The 23438-nt window shown below is 31.6% G+C and overlaps 2 protein-coding genes across 3 annotated transcripts; one reads left to right on the top strand and one right to left on the bottom strand.

The window, feature by feature from the left end:
- Positions 1 to 10105: 10105 nt before the first annotated feature.
- On the bottom strand, positions 10106 to 16786 carry LOC114422099 (cyclin-T1-3-like). Of its 2 annotated transcripts, none has more exons than XM_028388301.1 (7): positions 16484 to 16786; positions 15467 to 15740; positions 14990 to 15071; positions 12619 to 12753; positions 12199 to 12374; positions 11968 to 12119; positions 10106 to 11727 (listed from the first exon to the last, which is right to left on the bottom strand). In XM_028388301.1, the coding sequence occupies exons 2-7, from the start codon at positions 15691 to 15693 to the stop codon at positions 10664 to 10666; spliced, it is 1836 nt and encodes a 611-aa protein (XP_028244102.1). In that variant the 5' UTR covers positions 15694 to 15740; positions 16484 to 16786; the 3' UTR covers positions 10106 to 10663. The 2 variants fall into 2 exon arrangements, with proteins under 2 accessions (XP_028244102.1, XP_028244101.1); XM_028388300.1 differs by having other exon boundaries at positions 15467 to 15731.
- Positions 16787 to 19005: 2219 nt separating this feature from the next.
- LOC114422097 (protein unc-45 homolog A-like) lies at positions 19006 to 21777 on the top strand. The gene is made up of 3 exons (XM_028388298.1): positions 19006 to 19392; positions 20144 to 20332; positions 20713 to 21777. Exons 1-3 carry the CDS (start codon positions 19219 to 19221, stop codon positions 21193 to 21195), a joined length of 846 nt encoding a protein of 281 aa, XP_028244099.1. The 5' UTR covers positions 19006 to 19218; the 3' UTR covers positions 21196 to 21777.
- Positions 21778 to 23438: the final 1661 nt, after the last annotated feature.

Here is a 23438-nt window from a genome sequence, read left to right as displayed (position 1 = left end):
TATATGGTATATGAGAAATGTTTTTTATATAATTAAAATTTATGATAAATAAACATTTTTTAATATGTAAATTATATTATAATCAAAACCATAATAAATAAATATGTTTAGATATATAAATTATGTTTTAGATTTATAATAAACCATTTAAATTGTGGTATGAGGTTATTTTTATTAATTGGCAAATTTTTAGGAAAGCTATTCAAATTCATTTTAGGATGAAATATGGTAGATTAAAAAAATGGGTAAATACTCATTTTTGTTTTTGGAAGATGAAAATTTTGAATTTACTCCTTGAATATATAAAAAGTGCAACAACTTGGTACTGTCGTTAACTCTCCAGAGGCATTTGGCTCCATTATGTGGTACTTCATGTGTGCAAACTGGTTGTCATGTCCTTAATGAACGAGGATGGACTAATATGTTAGCATATTATCGATGGACTAAATTTGTCAATTTTGAAAATTGTATTTTTTTTTTTTACATCAACATTCTTTTGTTGCCGTTGAAACCTAATGGCTACTTCCAAATCTCCTCTTTTATATCTTCTTCTCCCCCAAAGACACACATATACTTTTTGTTGCATATATCTTCTTCTCCTAAATTTTGTGGGTTGATTCTGAATGGGTGAAGAGTCGTAGGATGGGTTTGATGGGAAAAGAAGCAAAATGAAAGTACATTGATGTGATAAGACATCTTACAACACATCAAAACAATGATACTGTCAATTTTTTTAACATACAAGGTTCATGTTTCTTTTAAGCATCAACATACACACCGTGACAAATATAAAAACACAAAAACAAGCACATGTATTTACCAAAACATAAAAACATGAACTTCAACAATAACAACAACCTCATTACAAACCCTAAACCCAAATCAATCAGCACACACACATTTATTTACCAAAAACTAAAGTGAACCCACAATAAAACACAAAGATATCAATACAAACCCTAAACCCTAACTTAGTTTTCAAAATCCGCAACCTTTAGCATTTTGACCCGACCCCAAAGATGTATTTGAAAAAAAAAGAGTACCCCCAAAATAAAAATAAATAAATAAAAAAATCCATGCACAACCAACCAATTTTGAAACTCAAAAAAATAAATAATGCACCAATATTTATTTCAAGCTTTACCTTCTGAAGAAGTGTAGAACAAGAAACAGTTGCCTTCATCTTCAAGTACTAGGATGAAAAAAGTTCTTTCACGATGGCTATGGTATTGTCGAAGTTTGTCTCTTTCACTTAAAGAATGCAGGAACATGATATGGCAAAGGACTTTTCCATTGGTGAAAAAAGGTAACAAATGAGACTTGTTAATTTATGTGTTACCCAAGTAGTAAAAAGTCAATCTTATATATAACATTTTAGTCCCGCCAAGTAAGCAACACAAGTGGCACTCTTTTCCATGACATTTTAGTCCATAGGTGCCATATATGCACGGGCATTAGGGATAACGAAGGAGAGTTAATGACAAGACCATTCTATCGCATTTTTTGTAGATTCGGGAATTAAATTTAAATTTTTCATTCTTCAAGAACCAATATATCATTGCCTTTCACTTTCAAGAACTAAAGTGAGTATTCATCCTAAAACGAATACTTAAGAAGACTATTGGCGTGATCAATTCAAATCCATAATAGCAACATTACATCTTAATCTCATAGCTGGCAAATCAATCCAAATCAACAAATCAATTTAAATATGTTTTGTATCTTTAGATTGAATCATCAATTCAATATGTAATAACAATTTAATTATGATTTAAATCAGACTATGTCATTCATTTTATATCTTTGCACCAGCAACATGCATATATGTATGTGATAAACCATAATTTGAGTGATATTTTATGTTATTTTTTGTGATTTTTTATGCATTTTCTTGAGAGAACGCACGTTTGGACATTAGTTTTTACTTTGTAGAAGTATAACTAATCAATCAAGTGAAAAAGTTGGGAAATGCATAATTTCATAAAAATCTAATGTTATTTTCACTTGATAATGGTTGTGGTAAATTGACCACTGTCGTGGTCAACCAGAAAGACCATGGTTAATCATGAGGCCCTCGTCATTTCACAATATCTCAAGCTTCAAGGCTAGGACTCTGATATCGACCATGATAGATATCACCATGATCGTAGTGAGCTTAATTAAGGAAATTATCTTTAGGCGTCTAATTAAAGTAATTATTAGAGATCATATTAGAATATCTATCTATAATGTGACTAATTAAAGTAATTATCTTTAGAGATCATATAAGAATATTTGTCTATAGTGTGTCTAATTAAAGTAATTATCTTTAAGAGTTTATATATAAGAAGTTGAATTTTAGACATTCAAAATTCAATATACAATTTATGTTTTTTAGAGCTTTAGAGAGAGAGAATTGCAATGAAACAATTGAGGTCCTAATTTGTAAGGGTTTGATCTCTTTTACTTTCAATGCATTATTGTATGTTATATGGTTTTTCTATAATCATGGTTGGCTAAACTCCTTAAGCCTCTGATTGTGATGTAGTTGTACTGTGAACCCTAATCCTTCTTTTCAATAAAAAGTCATTCGATGTTATTTAGATGATTGTGTCATTCTACTACTTTCTATTCTATATTGGGACTGATCACTCTAACTCTTAGTCAATTACATATTAGTGAACATCTACTTATAATTAACTAAACTATAGAATGATAGGGTTCATAAAACTAGCATGACCAAACTGATGGCATGAACTTTCTTTGTACAAACTTTTGTGGTGTTCATCCTTAACCCTGAATTGAATCCCGAATAATCAATGCAAGATTAATTTAAGGGGAAGAGTATTATCAAACCTTGATCATAGGCTAACAATTAAATTAAGAGGTATTAGACAATTATTTGATAACTTAGATGTCTGAATTGAATTAGGAATTAGAGGGAAACAATACATGTGAAATCTTAATTCGAGTTTTCACCTCTCATACATATCTCTTTCTTAAAGTTGTTGTATGTCTTTTAGTTTTATTTCCTTAAATACAATCACAACAACCCTCAACTCAAGAGTAAAAACCCAAAATTATTAATTTATATTATTTAGATTATTTTGAAACACAACTAATTTTTAATGTATGATATTCGGACTTTTAAGTCTATAATACTACCGAATAAGATACATTTATCCTTATTCCTTAGTGAATATATATTTTATGCATCAGTATGTTGTTGTTACAACTTCATTGAATAAAATTTGTTTCTATAAGTTCTTATAAAGACAAAGTATACATATATACATTTTTTTAAAAGGTCAATGTTAGTTTTTATTTGTTAGTTTTTTTCCGTGAGAGAAATTCAATACACTGATATCCACCCGTAATTAATATAAACTGGTCACTTAGTCAATTTCCGATCGAACCGAATCGTCGGATCCAATTTTAACACTATAAATAAGGGATCTAACGTGGGACTCTCAAAGGAATAAAGGGTTGAACACTTGAGCTTTTATAGATTTTTTTCACTTTGAAGTATGTTTAACGACATACCAAACAATCACTTTAATCAATGAGCAGTTCCCACTTGAAAATGGGCGTTTATGGACCTATTCAAAGCGAAAAATTCTTATATCCACCTAAAACAATACCTATTAAAAACATATCGATCTAAAACAAGAATAAGAAATTCATTACCCCACAAAGGAACTATCTATCTTTGATTTCCTGCACTTTTCTTTCTTTTTTCATATTTGAAGGTGATCAGGACTATGATGCTCCATTACGAAAGCAATTTGCTTGTCTTAGAATATTGAGGTAACACTCTATAGTCTATACGAGTATTCAAAAATAGGATTAAATATTTTGAATTATTAAATTAATCTAAAAATTAGAAACTGATTAATTTAATAATTCAAAATATTTTAGGCCACAACACTCTACAGTCTATTTTTGATGAAAATATTGAAAAAAAAATCGCACATTTTGGTTTGGTTTATTAATTAGTTCAATTTTCTTTTGTTTTTTATTGTTAAAATTGAGCTAGAACAATGCAAATCACACCACACATAATATATATATATATATCAGAACCAACGGTTTTTGGTTATGCAGGTTCATTATATTTTGTATGTTTATTTTACTGTTTAACTACTTATGATTATTTAAATGTCATTATTAACTAGCTAGTGATTGAACTCTAATGATTATTAGATTTTAAATAGTCATGATAAATGTGATGTCATGTTTGTATTTATTTTGAAGTGTAATTGTTAAAGTTATAAATCTCTTAATGTTAAATCAATAACTAATCATAAATGTGTTGTCATATGAATTAATATTAAATTTAGATTACTCTTATATTAAAAATATTTATCTATCACGAATTTTCTTACAGTTAAACAATATTTAAACTAATAAAATGTAAGCTAATATCTTTATCAATTCAATAATTGATAGTATTTAAAAAAAGAGGGAAACCATAGTTTCAAAGTATGTTATTACGCATTATAAAATGAAGAAGAGAAAAACAGAAACATTTTCACACACTCAAACTCTAACCTCAACATATACAATCAATTTCAGTAAGAACATTTTTCAATTGTAAATTATTTTAAAGGTTTATATACCCATTTCATAAATAATCCCTTTCTTATAATTTGCACTAATTAATTTTCAATCCCATGAAACACTACCACTTGGACCGAAAGTGTCGCGTTCAAAATTCTCATCACCAGAACTCAACAAGTGGGATTTGAGATCACTTTTGGAGATATAATTTAAAAATACACCTAAAGTTGCATATGATTCAAGGTCCGCATTATAACAACAACATCCATATCAGTGATAATATATTATAACATAAAATTAGTAGGATGCTTAAAAAGAGCTTTGTCTTGATGTCTGAGAGCACACACACTACATCATCATTCATATATCCACATAAATAGTTCACATATTCACCAACAAAAAATGCAAGCATTATTGTTTACCTAGGTTCTATAGTATAGTGCTCTCATCAAAAGCATAAAATTAATAGATATTTAAAGTCATGCACAAAGATATTTTGTGTTTGACACTTGCTATCGCATTTGATAAAAGGGTATCTGGTTCAATATCATTTTTATGAAAGGCATATATACATTTGCACAATCTTTTGTTATCTTCTAAGATTCCTGGCCTCCCACCATACTATAGCTTAGTATCAGCCGTTATTAAAGGATTATTATGGCCAACTTGGTAAACAACATTTTAGAGTCACTAGACATAAAATTTGATCTTCTTAAATAAAATTTTAAATTTAATTCTTATAAATAAAAAAATAAAATTAAAATATGAAAAATTTTATTAAATATGATCATCAAATTCTCTAATAAAAATTAATTATCAACAAAATCGATAAATACTTTCTAATAATAACATGATAAGAATAAATAAATAATCTACTGCTAGCTTCTCCCTCAAATTTCATCTTTCTCTGACTATTTGCCACAAAAAGCAAAGTAATAGATAGAATTGAATTGAAGATGGTTATCTTCGTGACAGTACGTAGTATCAGGTGCCTTTGCATGTTGCTCTTTCCCTAAGGCTCAAATATTTCCTCCCACTTGCAACTCCAAAACTACAAAAATGTCCCACCATAGGTAACAAATATTTTTTTTTCCAACGTTAAAAGATCTTGACAAAACACGGTAACAAAAGGACTATTAGTTAGGGCGATTGAACAATATAATATTATTATATTAGCTTAGTTAATCTGTCTTAATAATGGCAAACCTTTTTTGTTATCTTATAATGTAACAAAAGTGCGTGGAAACAGGTCTTTCCTTTGCTCTTTTTTGACCGAATCTTTTGAAATGACACACTGCTTGGATGCTCATTGCCCTTATCTTTCATTAAGTCGTTTGTCTTTGATGGAGGAATTTTGAGAAAAATTAGATGGAGGCATTACTTTTAAAAAAAATGAGAATTGTATAATTAATGTTTTAAAAAATGAATAAAAGATTATTAAAGGTTACATGGTAATTTATATTTAATTATCCATTTTTTAAAAATAAAGAAATAATACTTACTGAACAAAAAAAATACTCTTTTCCTCAGTTCAAGCTTGCTATAAAGGAATGAATATTGAATATAGAAATTCATGGCCGGTTCTAAATTTTCATGACTAATTGAATGCCTTCAAAGTTCAAACGACAATCTTGAACTTGCTTTGAAATCAAGCAACTTTAAGTCCTGAGAAAAGATATGTTTGGGATCAATCAATAGTATAAAAACTACAATCAAAATGGGAAAGGTAGCCTCAAATCTTTTAATCTTGTTTTTAAATTTCTGTTTCAGTCGCATTTGTAGTCACATCAGTGTGGGCAAATGTGACAACAATTACAATGCACAATGCAGCCGTAAAATGTTCCAAAATGTTGATATATAGTAGTAATTGTAATTAATGTATTTGCAGATCATAATTTATTGAAACATTACTTATAGAGAATCTAATGATTGATTAAGAACATAAAATATAGGTTAACTTTATGGTTATGATTTAAGAGCCACATTAAACCAAAACAAACGTTTAAAGGGTGCATGCACCAAAATTCATGCAACACCTGAAACCAATTGAACAATTTTGTGACACATGTCTCTCTTTCACATCTACTCAAAATGATGATATTCTAATTGTTATTAATGTATTCGGAAATCATAATTTATAACCTTGACTGATAGAGAATCTAATGATTGATTAAGAACATACATAACATATAGGCTAACTTTATGGTTATGGTTTAAGAGCCATATTAAACCAAAACAAACGTTTAAAGGGTGCACCAAAATTCAAGAAACACATGAAACCAATTGAACAATTTGGTGACACATGTCTGTCTTTCACATCTACTTTAGTCTCCCCAAGTGGTTGAGGAGCCAACAGGCTCATGTTGGGGCAATGGTGGGTGTTGCACGGAAGTGAATCTAGGGTTGATTTTTGGCGCATAAGATCACTACGGTATCTATTTCTTGTTTTCCATCATTTGTCATTTGCAAAAAAAATTATTATTCTGTTCCATAGTACACTTATTTTGTATCTCTTTGCAACCAGAGAGATCCATTGCTCAAAGATTTGCCATGCTTTTTTTCTACAGGATCAGTTTTCCATTAGCAATTCAGGTCATGCATGCACCCTTTGTCTAAACGCTATCATCTACTTTTTATTGTTCTATACTCTTTTAAAGATACTCATTTTGATGAGGAGAAAAATGTGTTCAAGAGAATCACAATTTTGCAGCCTGTGGTAGGGACTTATAGGGACTCTCTTACAAGTTTCGTGTTATGCAAGCTCTAGTGTGAAACCCCATTACCCCCCAATCACCCATATAAGATTAAAAAAAAATGCTTTATTCCCGTGCCTCTTAGATCTTAAAATGAAGTAAACTTTAGCAAACCGATCAATATGTTATTATAAATAGAGTATCAAAGTGATTTTTCTACCATTAGTAGATAGTGTTTATTTGGCTCAATTTACATCTACTCTTCTGATTTGTGAGGCTTTGTAATTGTAATGATTATTTGTTTGCCCAATTAATAGATAAAAACGTATTTATGCCTTAATCACCAAAAAAATAAATCCTTATACAAGGCCTTGCTTGCATTCACAGAACAAAATATATGATCACTTCACACCACATATAATACAAAAACGTGTCATGTTTATGTTATTACTGTTGCACAATAAAAAAGTATAACAATAACAATTATCTTTTTTTTCAACCCTTAACCTCTAAAATCAAGGGTCTTGATATTTTATCATCAAATCAACACATAATAATATTGTTTCTTTTGGCTAATAAAAGAAATCATCAAATCAACACTTGAGATTTGTGTAATGCAGGATAGTATGTCCCACATATATACCAGAAGGCAAGAAGGGTGACAAATATAAGAACAGCAAAACTAAACATGATCCATGTTGTTGCAGCTAGCAGCATTCTCTGAATTTGCACATTATATGAATGAAACAGAGTTTCCAGGTTCATCTAAAAGAATGTCCCACCACACGCGAGCTGAAAAAACTAAAATCTTGCAGAAATCAATAAGAATTTCAATTAGACCATGCTAGGATAAAAAAAAATTTTAAACTCTTGTAATAGAAAAAAAAAAAGATAAAGTAAATTGACCTTTTCTAAGTTAAAAATTAACTTAAGCATATCAGCTTTTTTGTAAAAATTAGATGACAAAGTTTACATAAAAGTTTAAACAGACATGCCATAAAGAAAAACGAGTATTTATTAAAACAAGGCGTGCAGCAGGGAATGCCAACGAAAAATGCTTAGATATTTGGAGTCTATATAATGCTTAATTGGATTTGACTCATGGATTCGAGAGGAATTGAGTCGTAAAGCATCCATGCAAGAGCTTAATTGTGAAAGAATCTTTGTTGTTGAACAATGTTAATAGATTAAGAATTAAGTTGATTGCCAAGCTATTGAATGAAAAGCTTAGAATTGACTATTGACTAAATGAGATTGATGACTAAATAAAATTGAAGGTGCAAAATTATAACGGTGGAAATGTTTTTTTCCCCTTATACTTGAAATTGGGCTTTGTGGGCATTAATAGATTGCCCAATTAAGAACAATGCCAATTAGAAAAAACACTTACATAAGTTATTGACGTTTGATATTTATTACTGCCTAATTAATAAGTGTACCTCCCTTTCCATTAATATTTTTTTATTACTAAAATAACCTTTCTCACTTCCACCAACCTCTCTTTTCCCATTATTTGATTTATCTATGAAAAATTGTAAATTTTTCATAATTTCATTGACTTCCAAGTGAATATTGTTATACTTTAACCTTCTCACAAAAGAAAGCGCGATAGACGCATCGTCTTCTACATGACTACATTTAAGTAACAACTGAATTTCGAAAGTATGATATGTCCACCTCTAAATTTTATTTTTTTTTTTAAGTACTGTGTTGAAAATTACTTCTCCAAAAAATAATTGCCTATTCTAGAAAGTAATTTTCATAACTATATTTTTTCTTGTTAAAGCATAGTTCCAAAAATTACTTTCCAAAAATATGTAATTGCTTTTTTTTCCAAGAAGTAATTTTTGAAAAGAGATCCGATCTTTAGAAAGAGATTGAGATACTTCTCGGGGGGCGGGGCGCGGCAAAGGAAGAAGGGTGCGTGGTGTAGGAATAAGGGTGAGAGCATAGGAAGGGCTGAGCAGAAAAGTGCTTCCAGGAAAGAAATCCCTAACGCGAATAATTTGAAACTCGAAAATAAATTACAGGGTATTTAGAGAAAAATGAAAAACAAAACTGAGGTATATTAATTTATTAAAGAGGTATACTGATCATTTATCTAAGTTATGCGTTCACTAGGATTTATTTGGATTTGAGTCCATCTCAACTTCCAAAATCTTCATAAAATAAAAATTATCTTTTACTTAACTAAATTATTTTGGTCATATTAATGATAAATGTGAAATTTCAACATACTTCATTCATGCCATTAATTAGACATATCAAGCATAGGACTGAATATATAACTTGATAACAGATACACTAATAGGTCCTCAACAATCACTAGATAAATTCCAATATGATCTTAGAATTTGAACTTGACTCTAAATTAACCCAAAATATAGCTCATGAGATTATCCTCCACTTATATATAAAGATATGGGCTTGTTATTAAAAGTCAAAAGAAAATAAAAATAACTCATCTCCCCACAAAGACTGCTTCATTCGCATAGCCAGGAATACAATCTTCAAGTATAATATAGTTGAAAGTATAAGTAAGAAACTAAATGTGAGATCTTTCTCAGCTGATATTAAAACTTTTATTCACCATGTTGAGAGACTCCAACTCCATTGTCACTGCAAACCCACCTCCTGCTCAGCACCACCATCACTCGCCGAAGCAGAACGCAATTCCAACTTCCAATTCCTTTCTCAAAACAATAGATTATACCACCGTTTGACCCACCGCAAAAATCTATTCCAGCATCTCAAGTCTCTTTTCTTTATATATCTAATATCTAGCATGCTTACCATGTATCCTGTACTTAACATGTTCAACAATCGAGTGTCAGAAACTATTTTGCATTTTTAAAATCATTTTGGACAGTTGATGTCTTAAATCTCATCCAATAGTTAAAAATAAAGAGCATCCATGCTCCGTATTTCAACGGGAGCATGTTAGGAACATTCAGTTACATTCACTTCCAAGTATACTACAAACATAGCCAATTCTTTCAAAGTACTAAAGGTAGGATATGACTAATGACACTTAGAATCTTCCATCTAGTAAGTAGGCCGAGTTTATAATCATCATAACTACTATTATTCCAAAGGAGAATCATCAAAATCATGGATGATCTTGCAGGAAAATGGACCTTCCATTACAAATCCGACTATAATCTATACGACCCTTCTCTTTCAAATTTACAATTTTCCCATATGCCCATATATATTGAGTAAATGAAATCGGTCTTTCCAACAAAATTGAATTTAAGTCCTTCAAACAAAGAGTTTCTAGACCTGACAGCTTTAATGGTAGGCTAAGGTGGCTGCATCATAACAGTATTGAAAGCATTCAAGGATCTTTGCTTTGCTAAGAAGTGTCCGCCCAGAAAATATTTCAGAACATTAACGGTCCACACACAGGCCACAACCATGGTACACATTATTCAAACATGGTTTTCCTGTACATGCCTTTTGCTGTCCCTCTCAGTATGGCCTAGCCGACTGACCTTGTTTCGATCCTCCATGTAATCAAATCGATTATTGTGGTGAGGCCCGGGGCCATAATTATGACGTTTCCCCTCCACCCCTCTTTCAGGGGAGCTTCCTGCTTTTCTCTTGCGATTGCTTGACTTAGGTGATGGAAGCCCTACACCAATGTCATCAAGTGCGGATACCTCCCCTTCTTCAACAGCACTTAGATCTGGTTCATATGATGACAAACCCTTTACTCCATGATATTGCTCATCTTCATGGTCTTGATGTCTTCCATGCATGTTATCATAATCTGATCTGTCAGAGGGCTTAGACCAGCTTTGCCTCTTCTCCTTATTTTTCTCATTCTGAGGAGCCAGTTCAATTCCATCTTCCAGTTCCCTCTCAATGAGATCATCGTCATCCATAACATCTGTTTTCTTAGTTATATGAACAGCTGCTTTCCTTCGTTTTTCTAATGCAGCCTTTACCTTGTCTGTATCAATTTTCTTAACGGCTTCCTGAGGAGGCCGGCTAAATGCATCCTCTCTGTGATCTAGGTTTCTGCTATTATGTTTGTCTTTCAATTCAGTCAGTTCTTTTGTTTCAGTCCCTCCAGCATTGCTTTCGTGCTCTTTTTCACCATTATCAGATCGAGATTTCACCACGTCTTGAGCTTCATGTGAGTTTTCCTTAAATGGTAGAGATTCCCTCTCAGGATATTGATTGCCTTTGGCATCACCTTCCACCCTGTGTTTCATTTCTGTGCTCCCATAATCACCACTTCTACCATGGTTTGAGATGGGGCGCCCCACATGATTTGGGACTGATGAATCAAACATGGCCATAGAAGACACAGGCTTTGATGTTTCCAGTCTTGTGGCTCCGGACTGGGAATTACTCTTTGCAGCTGCAGTTTCATCATTAGTAATTGGAGCTTTTGCAGTGGTCTGATTGGAAGTCCCACCTCCTTCGACATCGTTGGAAGGTGGCATTCGATTTTGTTCATACAGCTCTAACATTTGATTACTAACTTCTGCAAAATAATAATAATAATAAACAAATAAATAAGAACAACATAGGTCTTATGTTGTGATAATACGATATCCAAATTTAGTACCATTGAACCTGTCTAATTAAATAGATAAATACTAAGATACCATCAGAGAGAGAGAAATAAGCATAAGAGGAATGATAGAAAAGAGAGATGACAATGAGATGGTACTTTTTTTCCTCATTTCTTTATACGACTAGTACTGAATAAAAAGACACCAACCCTCCAATTGGCGTGGAGTGACATCAAACTCTTGCCACCAGACCTTCTCCCCATCTGATGGTAGCTTCACCTTCAGAAACTTGGCAGCAAGGAATATGGCTCCAGCTGCAATGTGATGGGGCTTAAATTGCAAGCAAAGTGATGTCCGAAGTCTGCATATCACATCCTAATTTCAGGAAAGAAAAATCAAAGGCCACACTCGCCTTAAAAAAAATTGTGTAATCTTCATACCCATCATTTACAAAATTCCACGCAACTTGAGCTAGGGCATTTTGAGCTACTTTGAATTTCTTTATTGCCTCAACAAGAGGTTTATAAGGATGATGCACATTCAGATCAAAACCAAGAGTTGCAAGAACAACCCTCTCTCCCAGTAAAATTAATTCTTTATGCTGTTCATACACATCCTGTGCCACAATTGCATGAGAAAAACATATATTACAAGAGAGGTAAGGAAAAATTGATAAGTTCAAAAGAAATTTTATTTTGAAATAAATCCACAGTTAAACAAACACAAAGAATAAAGAAAATAACAACAAAATTCAATTTCAATCCAGAGACCTAAATCAAACCCCAGCAAAGACAACAATTAATTAACAGGTAGTTCAACGCTGGGACTCAGGAGTAGAGATTGCTTAATGAAAGAAATACCTTTTGTTTTATTCTCATAATTGCCGCTGGATCCTTCTTATGTATAATTTCATATGAAATAAGAATTACATCTTTTAGTGGGCGAGGAGTTTCTTCAACCTTCCCAGCAAGAAACATGCATACTGTTGCAATGGTCTGCAGAACATGTTAAGTTACTAATTATCACAATTTGTCCAATTTAATATTTCATCATATGCATAAGACAATGTACTACTACACATACAGATATATATCAACAGAGAAGGAAAAATATATGAAAGTGCTCCAACACATGCTAAAGAAAGAGACAGCAAATAGGTAAAGACAGCTAGACAGAAAAGGAGATGACATTAAGATTAAGTTTACCAAATGAAGAAAACAACAATTACAAGTAAAAACTAAGCAGCCATGGGATTTATTGTTTGGGTGATAAACTAAGGGTAAAATATGTTTGAGGTCCCTCTAAAATTTGAAAAGTATTAATTTTGTCCTCAAAAATTTTCATATTAATTTGATCCCTTTAAAAATAAAACATTTGTTTTGCCCTCAGTGGTAACTCAGACAGTTTTCTGACATGACTAACAGATTTAATTACTTTCTCTTTCTACCTTCCCAAGCACACTCAGAAGAATAGCGGAGCAGTTTAGTGTAACTGCCGTACTGGAGCAGTTTATTGTAGCAGACCAAATAGCAGGCTGAATAGCAGTTGTAGCAGGCACTATGTATTGATTCCAAAAAAAACCCTCTGAACAGACACATTTGGACTTTTTCGGAGTGCTATTTTGGGATTTTAATTTCCTAAAAATGAAGTCTATAAATGTAATAATAGTGAAAATGATACAGATGACTTGAATTTAGAAGATGATAGTTGATAACTGATAATTCCTAACTAGGAAGCTTGTATTTAACATTTGTTGATATTTACTAGTATGTTTTGTCTAAAAGACTTTTTGTTGTTTTTTATGAATGTCATTAATTTTGAGTAGTTTTTATCATTTTTAAGAATTTATATGTGTATATAGTATACATACATTATATAAATCATAACAAATTTCAAAATAGAAACTATCCCGCTATATGGTATATCGCTATAGATTTTTGGAGCCAACCACTAAACACCGCTATCCAAAATTTAAAACATTGCAAATAAGCACCTGTCTACTGATTTAATATGATAATAATTTTCAATCCTCATCAGTCCCAAAAGACGGGGTAAAAGTGATTAGGTCACTAGGAGTCTAGGACACTGTCAAGACCACCCAATACATGAATAATGTAAGGAAAAAAAAAGATGATATTCTCTCAATTATGTCTCACCAATCTAATGTGTTAGAAATGTAATATAAACATAGTAGTCAATAGTGCACTACAGTGGGATAACAGAGTGGGTGGCCCTAGACTGCTATGGGATTCAAATAGCAGAGCGGTTTTGAATAGCAGCTATAGTGGTTCAATAATGGCCAAAATAACAGCTATTCGCACGCTATAGTGGCGCTGCCATGTTATAGGCTTAAAAATCCAATATAGAGCGGAAAATCGTTGTTTGAGCCTTTGAGGTTTATTTGGCTAAACTATTCCACAAGAAAGTCATCTTTGTCTCTGTTTTGACTTCTAGTCCTTCACACATTATAGGACTATCTTTAATCCTATGTTCTAGTCTTTCCTCTTCCTGTAGACTTTTCACCTAGTTCAAAGTTAGCCACTCCACGCCACAATCCAAAATTCGCTATCCGAGATTGATAACTATGAATATAAAAACCTTTTACGTGTCTTCACCTAAAAACTTGAACATTATAAGCTACCTCATGCAATCTTCCCTTATCCGGCCCTAACAATTACTGAACGAATTTGAAGTAGCTTGCTCTTTGGTCAAGTTGTCAAGATACCATAAATGATACATCTACAATGGCTTAATGTGGAGTTATAACAATAATATAATACATAGTGCAATTTACATGACAACTTGCACCATATGTATCATATAGTGCACCACCTTCTTAATACCAAATTTCAGCTAAACCACATCTGTTTAAAGTTTTTAACAAAATAAGATATAAATAAAATAACTGAAGATTTTTTTTTTCTTTTCTCTTTTTATTTTCTTGGTGATTTCCAAGAATACAATGCTGCCCATACTCTCCTACCTTTCTATTAATTGGCACAATGAATCCTGAAATATGAATTCTAATGCATACGTCATAATTCATAATAAACTAGAGTTCATCAAAACAGAATAATTCAAATACAATAGCCATGAAGATATAAGCCAGCCAAAAAATAGATTAGCTAACACTGCTAATTGAAATATATAAAAAGAAAAAATGTATTAACACCGAGAACAATTATTCAATAATAATAGCAGGCAAGTTATCATAACAAAATACAAACTCACCCTCCGGTCATTCTTTGCATGGGACTGCCGGAGAAAGAATCGATGACAAAATATTATTGCAGTTGCAATAGTTACCTGAGGCCTGCAACACAATTAAATCAGTGTCAACATCATGATAAATGAAGCTTAGGGTATTCATTGACATTTATTATCAATTTTAATATGATAATAGAGATAAACAAATGTTTTCCCTTCAGTGCAGGCAATATCTCATAAAAATATAAACACATAAAGTTGCTAAGATGTTCCTGATGAGCTCCTTCCCTCCTAAAAGGAAACAAATCAAAGCTAACACAACCTTACTTTTTGTACAATATAAAAAAGATTTAGCCACTGGATGAACATTTATATCAGTTGAACAAATAGGAACCAAGGATACTTGCAATAAATCACAAGTCTTAACAGGCAAATTTAAAAAACAAAAGTGCCCCCTATTGCAGTTAAGATAGGTCACTGAGGCAACCAGTAAAGACTCACACTTTAAGTCTCATGCCTAAGTCTTGCAGAAATGTACAGTATGATTTGCGTAGGTAAGTTTCTTTCTTCAAATCTATGCCATCGTGTTTGGATGGTGAGTATTCTTCAATCTCCTTCCTAGCAAAGTACCACCTCGAACCATCCTCCAGCTTCTCTTCAGAGTATCTCTGAGAAACACCTTGAGAAGTTCCATGATGAGAGGCATCACCAAGCAACAATCCAGCCATGAGGGTGAAAGCTGATGAAACTTAGTTTTGATGTATATCTGTATAAACTTTAGAAGATAATGATCACTTCACTTATTATGTACATTAAATAATCGCTCTCTGTCCATTAAATACAATAATGTGAAACAAACACGTGATGCACTAACATACAAAATAAATAAATCCCTAATGATGTCAACAAAACAAACTTGGGTTGGGAACCTTCAATTTTTTCACCTTCATTTAATTATCAAAATCTGATAAGAACAATTGGCTGTCTCTAAGATTTTCCAAAATAAATCTTCCAATCTCACATTTGCTCAATTATATTACCCTCTAAGAAGGCAACCGCAAATATCACATCCTTTTATAACATTATCATTGACATCAACGCCCATTAAACCTCGACATTGAATATTCCAAACACTAAGACCTCCACATGTATATACATCAACAAACTTCACATCAGCACCAGAAATTTAGCATCGCTAAACAACCCACAACAAAATAACTCAGTAAAATCATCCCAATATGTCACTAACTAAATTACCTGACAATTACCATCAAAAATTAAATTTACCTAAAATTAAATAAAAATCAAAAACCATTTTTTAGTCCACATTAATAATCTGCAATACAGTACACCCTCAACAACAATTCAGAAAATGAAATTCACAAACTTGGTTCCTTACGAGAAACAGACAAAACCTAAAAGGCAAAGGGTACACTATTTTATTCACCAAAAACCAAATTGAAAAAAAAAAAACTGCAACAAGAAAACTACAAAACCAAAAGCAAATTCAACCTTTACCTGTAGTAAAAGAGCAAAAGCGAAGTTGAATTTCAGTGTGGAAGACGAGTTCGATGAGAAAGACGCGATTTTTCTCCGCAAGAAGCGAAAAACTCGAAACCAAAATCGGGGAGTTCCCAGAATCAGCGCGTTTTGAAGAGAGGGGAGAGAGAATTCGATGGAGTAACTGTATCAGTGTGAGCAAAGAAGAAGAAAGAAAGAAGGAAGATATTTTAAGATTTTTTAAATTAGGGTTTAGAGTGGTGATGGAGAGAGAATAAGACTACGCCGTATCAGCGGCAACCATATACACACCAACCCTGATATTTTTCCTTCTCCCTTTGGTTTTTCTCTTTTATGGGTAAATGGGTAAATATCTTTTTTTGGTTGGGTAAATATAATAATATATATAGGTAAATATTTTTTTTTTGGTTGGGTATATATATATATATATATATATTCGGTGTGGAATAACTTACCATCCTACTGCCTTGATGGTATACAAATTTAACTTATTATTTAAAACTAGTATTTTAATATAATAAATATTTATTTTATATTTGTAAAATTTATAATAAATAAATATTAAACATATAACTTATATTATAATTAAAATATGTAATAAATAAAAAATTTAGCATGTAAATTATAATTTATATTTATGTTGAAATATTTTTAGTCTCTTAAATTTAAAATGATTTTACTGTCAACAATGGTATACATTACAAAAGTAATACTACACGCAATGCATGAACAATAACAAATTATTAAAAAAATTGACAAATAATTTTAAAAAACTTAAAATCAGTTAAATAATTGGAGAAAAAACTTTATTACCAATTCAAAAAATTTCTTCACAACGGAGTGATTTGTAATTATCTTTTAGATCTAAAGATGAATTCAAAGTAAGCAACTCCACAATATTATTAAAAAATCTACTTTTGAGCTCGTGTAACTTAATACCAAGTGTAGAAATTTAAAAAATTAATATGACAATAATGTTGAATTGTAATACGATTAACATTTTGGCGAGCTCAACATCTTCTAGAAACATACAAGGTAGTCATATTAGGGACATTTATTTCATGTTTCTCACAAAAAAGATATGACTTACTTGAAAAAAAAAATTCTCGGTAGTCTGATTACCTCATTTTTTTTAAAATCAAACATTTAGTAGTGTAAACCTAAGATGTTGCATTCAATAAATCTTGATTCTTATATTGTAAAGCATGGCAAAGCCCATCATGGATAATTGCTAAAATATCTCTCATAAGATAAGATGTAATAGAAAAATAAACTCAAAAGTTAAGAGAATACCATAAGCAATATCAGCATAACCACTAAGCAAATAACTACCGTCTATTGTAGTCTTTAGATGAAATTCATAAGTAGCATCCTGCATAATAGGCTTCAAACTGAATTTAAGTGAGATCTCGACAAGTATTTGTAACATTTTGTAACGTGTCTATTTGATTGAATCCATGACCTGTTTCAATATCATCACTAGCAAAAAAAATTGTAATAATTGACACTGGATGATTATGGGTTGGTGATGTTAAATTATAATGAAAATCGTGGTGATTTCGTTGTTATATAAAATAGATCAGATTGTTTAAGAGAAGTTTAAAATAAATAATATATCATTGTTCATTTAAAAAATTTTGTGATAAATATCTAAAGTTAATATGAAGTTTAAGTGAGAGATTGTTATGAATTTTATAAACCCTAATTAATTAATTAATGCAGTCACATGTTATATTATAATTAGTTATTTATATTTTTTTATGGACTCAATATAAGTGATATAATTTTGTAAGTTTATTTAACTATCAATTGATATAGGTTTAATGAACGAAATCAATTTGAGTCATTTGGGAATAATGAGAATTTTAGTAAATTTAAAACCTAAGGTGAAACATGGTTATGGTATGCAAAATATCAAATCAAAAATAATTTTCTTATCTCTCCATTTAAAGAGAAAATAAGAAGGTATTCCTAAGAACTTCCTTCTTCAATGATTTGACCTAATGTGCTCCTATATGTTCTTTGATTATTTTATTTGGTCACTTAAAATAACTAATATATTTATTATCTACATAGTAAATATTTTTTAAATTATCTAATTGTTAGCAAGTTTAATTTATTTTAAAAAAAAATTAAAAAAGTACATAGTCTAGTCTCAAAATTGAAAAAAATTATTAAAATCATAAATATTTTAAAAAGTGAGAGAAAAAATATTTCAATTAAAAAATAAGAAGAATAAAATTGCTTATTTTTAAAAAGTGAAAGACAAAATATAATATATAATTTTTTTTTGTAATTTCTCGATCGTTTTTTATCATTTTTGAAACACTACTTGAAATAACACTTTTTAAAACGGTGCTTATTAGTTTCTTATATTTTTCTTTTACATTTTTATTTTTAATATATTTATTAATTTTTTTTATTTATCCTTAATATCGTTGATTGATATTTTTCTAAAAGACAAAAGAAAGAGGAAAACGCGCGTTTCAATAATTGGGCGAAGCGCGTCCAACGCGAGCATCTGCATCGTATGTCCTTTTCTCTCTATCTCTTCATTCGCGAGCTGTCACTGAGCTCAACCTATAAATTTAAAACTCTCCGGAATTCAATTTTCTCTGCACAGTTCAATCCAAAGTACAGATAGATAGATTCGATCCATTGCATAATCTGAAGCCTTTTTATTTCCTCTTTTTAAAAAAAAAAAATTACGATCGAATTGTGACGGAACGGAGATGGCAGCGCCGAACAGGATCGAACGCGCCCACCAGATGTACCGCGACGGACGTTACGAAGAGGCGTTAGGGTTCTACACGGAGGCAATCGCCATGGCCAAGACCAACCCTCAGAAGATCGCTTTGCATAGCAACCGAGCCGCGTGCTATCTCAAGCTTCACGATTTCAAAAAGGTTCTCTTTTAAATTTGTTATTGGTGTTTTATTTGGATTATTTTTTAAAAAAAATGTTGTGTAACTTGAGTTGAATTGCGCCAATTTTAGTTTTTTAATTTTAATTTTAAGAGTTTAATGATTCTCCTATTATTGAAAATTGTTGGGTTTTGTAATTATTAGTTCAGAAGTCCAAATTTTCATTATTATGGAATCCTGGTGTATGTGTAATGTGTAGTTACGAGGCCCTGCTCAAGAGAGAGGAACTGTTTGATTGGTTAAAAGTGGAAGTGAGAGTATGAAGATTGAAGAAACAGGATTCTGATTATGTTGATATTTTTGTTGATTTGGTTTGGCTGGTAATAATAATTTTTTTTTTCAATTATATGCAAATTATGTGGTGTGAATGGAAAATTGTGTAGTTGAGTTGAGTATGTTAATTTCCTTCTCTTATTTCTCTGAAGGATCTGTGGCTATATGTAATTGTAATAGATCAAATGTTAACAACTAGAGTTTAATATTTTCAACTAATTAGAATTCATCCTAGATATGATTTTTAAAATGATTATTATGAAACTACATGATTTTCAATTATACGATGATTTATGATTGCATGAGAGTGTAAAACATATTCTAACAAATATTGGCTGCTTTGTTAATGTTGAATTATTGGCCTGAGATTGTATAATCTCATTCTTTATAATTTCTGTGTGATTGCCCTTTTGTTTGCAAGTTTATGCTGTGTAATCAATCCTTGTCACTGCCATTTCAGGCAGCAGAAGAGTGTACTTCAGTGCTTGAGCTTGATCACAAGCACAGTGGGGCATTGATGCTGCGGGCTCAAACGCTAGTCACCCTGAAGGAGTACCATTCAGCACTTTTTGATGTCAACAGACTCTTAGAGTTGAATCCATCTTCAGAGGTTTATCAAAATCTTCAAGCTCGTTTGAAGACACAATTGGTGGGCAATGTTATCTCTTCTGTTTTATATTTTCATTGCACTTGCACTTGCATGCATTGCACACTGGTAACTTGGTTTTAAGGTACTAAGAGATTACTTAGTGGGCTTATGGTTCCAACTTCATAATAATAATAGTAGGTATTATTATTATTATTGATATTATTATCGTTGATGCTATGATGCTGTTATTCCTTTTTTCTGCTTAGGCTTTTTCTTGTTTTTTTTCTACCCACACCTTTTCTTTTCTCATCCAGCTAGCAGGAAGGACCCTTATTAAGCATAGTAAACTGGGCCTAGAATTTTGTTCCTGTAGACAAAATATTTTTTCAGCTGTTAGTAAGAAATTTTCTGTTTTTTTGTATATTCTTGATCAAGGAAAGGCACTTACTCCAATACCAGAATCAGAAGAAGAGGAGTTTGAAGAACAGGAAGATGAGGAGCCTGAAGTGATATCACAAAGGGAGAATGAAAACGAAGAGATGGGAGAGAAATATTCGTCGATTTCTAATATTGGGACAGATCAAAAGGTTGAGCTTGGCAAAGGTATTATTATTGCTGATTGTGCTCCCCATGAAACAGACCTCAAGTTTTCATCCAAGCAAGGAAGAAACCAAAACAATGAGCCTAAGAAGTCCACAGCAGATGCTATAGCTCCTAAAGCACCAAACAAGGAATCTACCGAGCAACATTCAAAAGGATGGCAAACAATTCCAAAACCAAAAGGACATTCAGCTCTAGACTATGCACGGTGGGACAGTGTTGAAGATGATTCCAGTGATGATGACGATGAAGATGAAGATGAAGAGTCTCTGCCTCAGTACCGATTTCGTGTAAGAACAGTTGGTGTCCGTCCTGTAAAGTGAGACGATTCTACTGTACAGTACATATAAATGGCTTTTTTTATCCCATAGACTATAGTGAACATGTAAGTAACATTTGATGGGCAAGAACGAGCCTGTTACAACAGCTCAATCATGTCGTCTGCCTTGAAGATATATGAATCCTTTAGAGAAATGCACTGGCCTGTACTGAGTTGGTTTGATAGTCAATGATGATGAGCTATTTGAACTCTGAATTTTTACCTGGAATCCATCCGTTCAAAGCTGCTATCATCCTGATGTCCTGTCAATCACATTCCTTTGTGATAGAAAGTTTAAGGGTTCACGTTTCTGTATTGGACCAAAAGTGTGGGGATTGGGGAGAGTTCTTCAGCTGCAGAGGCTCATTCAGCGTGACTAAAACCATTGCAGCTGGGAGCAGGCTGATTACTTTTCTTGGGGATACTATAAATAGAAGTCAAATTTCCTGATGATTAATTATTGTAGAAAAACAATTATAAGGTTTCAGCTGCATGAACCTGTGTTTTATGCTCTTCTTTTTGTATTTTTATGTAATATGATTCATTATTCATCAATAGTTTTATGTTCATGTCTTCTTAAACGCTATTTTTTATTTTTTTTTGCAAATTCCAAACCCTTTATTTATTTCCTTTGTTTTCTCTGTTTCCAGAGTGCTATTTGATTTTCTATCTTATGATTGCTTTATGGATAAATGTTTGTAGATATGCACATCGCTTTGGAATCCATAGCATTCCTGTTTGGAACTATAGTAAATATGAGTCATTCGTATTTTATACACAAAATAAACACATAATTACTTATATGAAACTCTGTCTTTTATCTTTTTCTTTGGTGTCAATGTCCTATATATTCATGTTTTGTCAAATACATATTTGTATTTGACATTTACCCTTTGCGTACGTTGCATTTTTGTTGATTTGATTACATTTAAACCGTTATGTGCAAAGTTATTTTATTTGTCAAATTCCTGTATGCATCTTGACTGGTTGACCCTTTCAACGTGACAATTAGAACCTGAAATCATAATAGAAAGAGACATCCACCTCAGATTTAGAACTAAAATTAATAAATTGTACAAAATTTTCCTACAATTTTTTTGTGTGACTATTTTGCTGAAGTATGGGTTTGGGTAAATAAATGTATTACTGCCCAAGTTAATGCTATATTTTTTTTGTTGCAGGCTGATTTGTTTATATCATATGAGAAGCTTTCATCACTAAATTATGTGACTCCCCTCCCCTTTTTCCCCACACGGCTCTAATATCTCACTCCAAAATCCATAATTATTTGGATCAGTTGAACTATTTGCACCTAGCAGAATATGAGATCAGTTGGACTATTTGCATCTGGCAAAATATGATGACGGGCAAGCACGATTTGTTGGCACTGAACTATTCTATGTGATGCATCATCTGGTAAATAATAATAAGTTAACTGATGATACAACCTCACAATTGTCATATTTAACATCCTAAGCATTACAAGGATATCTACACAACGATTCATTGTCATTTACATATATATTTTGGTCTTAAGTCCAAAGCTATTTGCTGGAATCAGGTAGGATCACTATAGACATTAAAACTCTTTTGAGTAATTAACACAATTATATATTCAGAATCATACACACCATTTTACCTAATCCAACCTTAGCTAATACTACTTTTGGGCAATGTCATGGATTATTGATATGATCCCCTTAAGGTCCAATTATTTTAAAATATATTTTTCTCTTGATACCAAGTGATATAAACACGTAAATGAGATGAATCGCCTTGAAGAATTTAAAACCTAAGAAACTGATTTAGTTTTCTTTTAAAGAATGATAATAACATCACACTCAAGAAATGGGTAAGTAAACAATAAGTCATATGTTTGATTACCACAAGTTTTCATGATAAGATCAGATTTAGTTATTTGTCCAAGAACCAAGGAAAACTCTCATAAAGAGAGAAAATTCAAACTTTCATTCAGATTCCTTCTTGTTTCAAAACTACATAGTTTCCTTTATTTATAGGTTAGGCTTTCTTCTAAACTTTCCACTAAGCAATTAATTCACACTAGGAAATTAATTCCCACTATTCAACCCACTAAATTTTTACTTCCCATTTGGAAATGAATCCCCACTAAGCATTAAATTTTCACTAGAAATTAAACTCTACTACCCATTATAATGGTTTAGGAAGCTTAAAAATCATAAAAACTGACCTAAAACATATAAAAAATCATCAGGACTTATTACATGA

This window comes from Glycine soja, chromosome 8, assembly GCF_004193775.1.
Source record: "Glycine soja cultivar W05 chromosome 8, ASM419377v2, whole genome shotgun sequence".
NCBI classification, from domain to species: Eukaryota; Viridiplantae; Streptophyta; class Magnoliopsida; order Fabales; family Fabaceae; genus Glycine; species Glycine soja.
The sequence above is the reverse complement of the archived record's forward strand: the minus strand, read 5'-3'. Positions and strand labels throughout refer to the sequence as shown.